Source organism: Galeopterus variegatus, unplaced genomic scaffold (assembly GCF_000696425.1).
Source record: "Galeopterus variegatus unplaced genomic scaffold, G_variegatus-3.0.2 Scaffold8148, whole genome shotgun sequence".
Classification (NCBI taxonomy): Eukaryota; Metazoa; Chordata; class Mammalia; order Dermoptera; family Cynocephalidae; genus Galeopterus; species Galeopterus variegatus.
Window position 1 is genome coordinate 83,040 of NW_007734259.1, and position 5,705 is coordinate 88,744.

Here is a 5,705-nt window from a genome sequence, read left to right on the forward strand (position 1 = left end):
TCCCAAAATAAACACACATTTGTAAATTTCATCTCAATCAAGAAACAGAACATTAGGACAATCCTCAGTCCCCATTCATGTCGCTTCTCCTTCACTACTCTTTCCTCCATAAAGGTATAAAAATGTTTCTATGTAATTCTATAATTCTAAAAAGCCATACCATTGTCGTCTAGGTAATTCTAATAATTCTAATAAGTCATACCATTGTCATCTAGGTAATTCTAATAATTCTAATAAGTCATACCATTGTCTTCTTGTCTACTTTTTCACTTTGTTTCCCATGTAGATTTTTTTTTAATGGAGTGAAAATACTTTAGGCATGAGGATTATTAGTCTCTCTGCTCTAATAATATTGATAATAATAATTAATATTTCGAGTTCTATATGTGCACTTACAAGTTGTATTGTAAGTTACATGTAAATGTTATATTGTGGTAACAAATTTTCAAACCATCACTCATCCAAGAATTTAGCTTTATTTTTCTAAAACTAACTAAATTAAACTTCTCTTTAGTCCCATGCTACCTGATGGCAGAAAATTTATTTCTACTCAGTTTCAACAGAGATCATGAACAATAGATGACAACTGCTTCCACATTTTAAAATGAAATGTTGGTCCACCATGCCAAGGAAAGTGGCTTGCTGCACTGGGAAGCCTGAGGTTGCTGGGGCAAAGGATGGTGACAGTGTCCATTGGACCACTTGTGGGCAATGCATCCAGGCCCAGAAGAGAAAGCCAACTTGTTGGTTATCTTAAATGGTGCCCAAGAGAACAGCCTGAAGTAATGAGGTGAGCCCAATATAACAGTAGCTTCCGGGTTCTAAGGGGCTGAGGAGACACCAACAGCAAGCCAGAGAGATGCCTTGATAGTGGTATCTTTGTAGTGACTGCAAAATGCCCGTCAGAGGGTCAGTATTGCCAAGTCCGAGGAGCTTACAAGCCAATTTGCAACACTATTATGGAGTAGCAAGAACATTTCTGCTGTTATTACTTCTCTCTCTCCACTACCCTTCAACCTTGGAGTAGCCAGAGCCAGACTCAAAGTTGGGCGAGTGGGTGGGTGGGTGGGTAACAGGAACTCTAGACAGGAAAAAAAATAATGCTTTTTGAGGGGCAGCTAGCTTCTGGTGAGGGGGAATGCTTTAACTTTAAAAGAAATTCAAAGAATTTGACTGTTATATAGAATCAAAGATTTTAATTAATTTATATGTATGTGTGACCATTACATAGAATCAAACATTTTAGTTAGTTTATGTGATGTGTGTGTCTGTGTATGACCATGACTGACAATGACTAAAGAACTTTTAAAAAAAATTAAGTAGAAAAGTCATAGGGCCTGCCTGAATTTTCATCCAAGGGAGGTGAAAAGAGCTCTTAGGCCACAGAACAGGCTTGAATGGGCAGTGGGGGAATGATTAAAATTGTTTTCTGATTACATCTGATGAGTCCTGTTTATTCACTGTATTGGTTATATCATTATACTTCTGTTGGCTACACTGATAATTCAATGTGCTCGTTTCCAATTCTACCATGACAGCTCTGCCTTGGCACAATGGTGACTCACTGCCAAGTGCCTGGGCTGGGAAGAAGGGCCTCTGAGAAGTTCAACAAGGTGTTGCGGGATTAAAAACAAACCCATTATCAACTATTTCAAATGATCATTCTTTCACCGCTATCACATTTAATCATTACAATAAACTGATGGAGTTAGTTCTATTATTATTTCTCTCTCAGAGACGGGGAAACAGAGGTTCACAGAGCTAAGATTACTTGCCACGGGGGACCACACCTGAGAAATGCAGGAGAACTCAAAGCCGGGCTTTCTCTCTGCAGCTCATTCTCTAAACATCATATGCTTTAGCCTCCACTGATTCCTACTGTGGCTAAGAGGAGACAATGTATTGGTCTTTTTCTAATTAAAAAAATATTGGGGGCAGGCAGGGAGTCAACCAAATTTACTAACTCATGCAACTCTTATCTTAGGCATTTCCCCACTAAAAAAACAGCTTTAAAAACAGTTAGAGGAGGCTTCTGCTTATTATAACCTGGCCTCTGCCAAAGACTTATTTTTAATTTTTAAAAAGCCAGGTCAGTCAATCATTTGAATAAGATAGTTATAAAAAGCATCAGTGCCATGGTTTCCTTTCAATATGTTCATATTTATTATCTAGAAAATATTTCTGTGCTTATGAAAGTGCGTATTTTGAGAGTTTTGGAGCACAAAGAAAATTGCTTTGTTGCCTGAATTCTCACAAAGTTTAGACAAAGCCTACAGGTGCTTCTAGGCTACTGTCAGTATTGGAATTGCTCCTTCTCTTTCCTCCGTGTGGCAGAACTTTTAAAGAAGAAGAAAGATCCAAGTTTAAGAGTGTTGAAATAACAATCCTTTTATTATTTTTGGCATTTTACCACTTGGAAGTTTATTTTCTCCTTCTCTATATATTCTAATTCCTTTCTCTTTTTTGCATTGTAAAATGTAATAATTTTGAAATTATACACCTTAGCCTAATCTCTTCCCCCCACCCCCTACCCTGTATCATAATCTTTTCCAGTGGCGGGGTATGGGGGAGGGGGATTCCTGTCCCTTTCCTGCCTTCTTGCCTTCTGATTCTATTTGCCAGAAAAGCAAATAGGATAAGCCTAAGTGAGACCCCAAGGTCATCAGCTCCTGCCTCTGTGCCAGGACTTGCAAACTATCTAGGCCAATCACTAACCTGTTTTTTTAAAAAAGAACCTCCAATCAGAGAGAACCCATGACTTCTTTTTGTGAACTGTCGTACGGTGCAACTGCACACTATAAATGTCTTTCCCTATCTATGTGCACTCTTATCCCACTGTTCTATTTTTTTCATTTGTATTAACCCTTTCTCAACTTTTTCTGAATTTCTAGGCCTTCTCTTCCGAGAACTGGTGGGACACAAGTGTTACTCTGTAAGCAGCCACGATGTTGAGGTGAGTAGTAGTTCCTGGCAACCCTGGCACTCTAATCCCAAGCTACGTGGGATGGACAGAGGGGTGATGGCATTCCTCATTTTACAAGTTATTTATTCGGCTGCTGCTGCTCCACCAAGCTAAGCAAACACTAGATCCTTTTTAACTTCATGAAACTGACATTTCTGAGTCTGTTTGCAAACAGGACACTAGAGGGCTCCCCGGGGTTAAAAATAAGTGGAAAGTTATTTGAATGAAAAGTGATTCTGTACGGCATTTGTTTTTTCAGAATTTAAAATTAAAGTTTATTTTTTCAAGGATTAGAAAAAAATAGTTATACATCTTAAGACTGTGGGGTAGCCAGTTTAAAAGTCACCGTGCTGCTTTGCAATCAGTAGTTTTCAAGGGAGCTTTTAAAGCTGAGCTGAAATGTTTGAAATGTAGAACACTCTTGACCATGAAATATGTTCTACTTACATGCCTCAGCCTTTAAAAGTTCTTTGCATTAGAGTCAGGGATTACATTCTTCCTGGAGCCAAGCGTGGGGCCAGCTGTGTAAGTAAGGTTGCTTACTAGTTTCTTTTTAATAATGTAAAAAAATAGAACTAGAGATTCTTTTATTTTCTTTCAGCTGACTTTGGTGGAAAGAAAAGGAATAAAAAGCAGTCGAATTTGTGTTTTGTGTGTGGTGTGTGCATGACTGAATAAATGTAAGTGTTTCCATAATATATGGACATTTATGGCTTTTTTATTTTACTAACACTTAATGTGAGATAGTGGAATGTATTGTGAAGAAAATTTTGTACCATTAGGTTAAGAGAATATGTTTCTGAATTTGAATGTTAATACTTGGTGCTTCTGCCCAGGACTTTTTTGAAATAACATGGGATAGATATAGATTTTTTTAAACCTCCTGTTACTTGTTTTAAGTTATTTCTGAATTTCAAAAAGGAAAAGCCTAGGTTTGTCAAATGTTGATATTTTTGCTTCAGAATCAAATTAGATGACTCTAGCTACACGTTACAAAATATTCTTGGATTTTTGTGGCTTGTTTTCACTACTTTAAACTGAATATCAAATCTATACATCTATCTCATTTCCATTTTTTAAACTTGATCTTTTTTCTAACATTCAGTGTTGATATTTCTGAAAGGAAAGGGTTATTTTTTTTCTTTACTCTTGTAGAGGAACTTAAATGGTTTGAGACTGTGACTCAGTTAACTCTGTTTCCATTCATTCCCAGAAACAAACCACATTTCTCCTTGGGGAGGCTGATAGCAGTTTAAAAGGTTTGTTGTGGCGAGTGTCAGAAACATTCCCAACTCTGTCACCAACCCTTTCCTTCCACCTGTACCACTGGAGACCACTTAGACACCGAGGTGGACGTGACAGCTGAGTTCAGGAAACCATGCATCATGTCAGCAGAAGCCAACTGCAGACTTTAAACTCTGTTCAACATGTGGATGTGGCAGAGAAATGACCTGTCCAGACAAGCCAGGGCAACTTATAAACTGGTTCTTCTGCTCCCTGTGTGTCCCGCGGCTGTGTAAACTCTGGAGCAGCCGGCGTCCCAGGACCCGGAGGAACCTCCTGCTGGGTACTGCCTGCGCCATCTACTTGGGCTTTCTGGTGAGCCAGGTGGGGAGGGCCTCAATCCAGCAAGGACAGGCAGCCGAAAAGGGGCCACACCACAGCCGCGACCCCGCAGAGGCGTCCTTCCCTGAGATACCCCTGGATGGAACCCTGGCCCCTCCTGAGTCCCAGGGTAATGAGACCACCCTGCAGCCCAATGTGGTGTACATTACCCTACGCTCCAAGCGCATCAAGCCTGCCAATATCCGTGGCACGGTGAAACCGAAGCGCAGGAAGAAGTATGCGCTGGCATCTGCGGCCCCGGGACAGGAGGCCCTGGCTGGACCATCCCTTCAGCCGCAGGAAGATTCAAGGGCAGCTGATGCTGCAGTGCCTGGGTACACTCCAGGAGGAAACCCAGCCAAGGTTGGAGAGCAGCCGTGGAGGTTGGTGAGGGGTCGGGCAGTGAGAGCTGCGGGCTCAGACATCCAGCTGCCCAAGGCCAGGGAGAGCAACATCAGGATCTACAGCGAGAGCGCCCCCTCCTGGCTGAGCAAAGATGACATCCGCAGAATGCGCCTGTTGGCTGACGGGGCAGTGGCAGGCCCCCAGCCAGTGCCTTCCAAGAGCGGTGCCCGCTTGTTGGTGCTGGAGGAGAGCGCCACTGGCTCTGTGCCCCACTGTGGCCCTAGTCCCTGTGGGCTGCTCAAGCAGCCCTTGGACATGAGTGAGGTGTTTGCCTTCCACCTGGACAGGATTCTGGGACTCAACAGGACCCTGCCTTCTGTGAGCAGGAAATCAGAGTTCATCCAAGGTAACAGATTCACGTGCTTCATTACTTGCAGCTGTTCGGGATTCAGGTTCATTTTCTCTTTTCCTTCTCTCTCTTTTTTTAAAATGATTTTTCTCCACCCACATTTCACATTTGGACAGCAGCAGCAGCAGCAGCGTCTTTCCATACACTTGGCTTTCTTTATTTTCCCAGCCTGGGAGGATATGAGAGTTCCAGGGAAATGCTGTACAGGACATGCAAGAGTAAGCCCAAACTGTGTAATCTTTGCTCTCCATTTCCCTTGCTGCACTTCCCAGTGGCTTATTAAATCTAATTAAAGCCAACAGAGATTTGCATGTTGAGGAGAGGGGACTAGGGTGGAGGCAAAGAACTTGTTGACAGTCAGGCATACTATCAGATTGGTTACTA

The 5,705-nt window shown here is 41.9% G+C and overlaps 1 protein-coding gene across 1 annotated transcript; it reads left to right on the forward strand.

Annotated features, from left to right (window-relative positions):
* Positions 1 to 2,805: 2,805 nt before the first annotated feature.
* On the forward strand, positions 2,806 to 5,389 carry FAM198B (family with sequence similarity 198, member B; the record flags this gene model as incomplete). Its single annotated transcript, XM_008592651.1, has 2 exons — positions 2,806 to 2,953; positions 4,176 to 5,389. A coding segment is annotated over exon 2 (981 nt), but the record flags the coding sequence as incomplete, so codon positions are not given.
* Between the last annotated feature and the right edge of the window lie 316 nt (positions 5,390 to 5,705).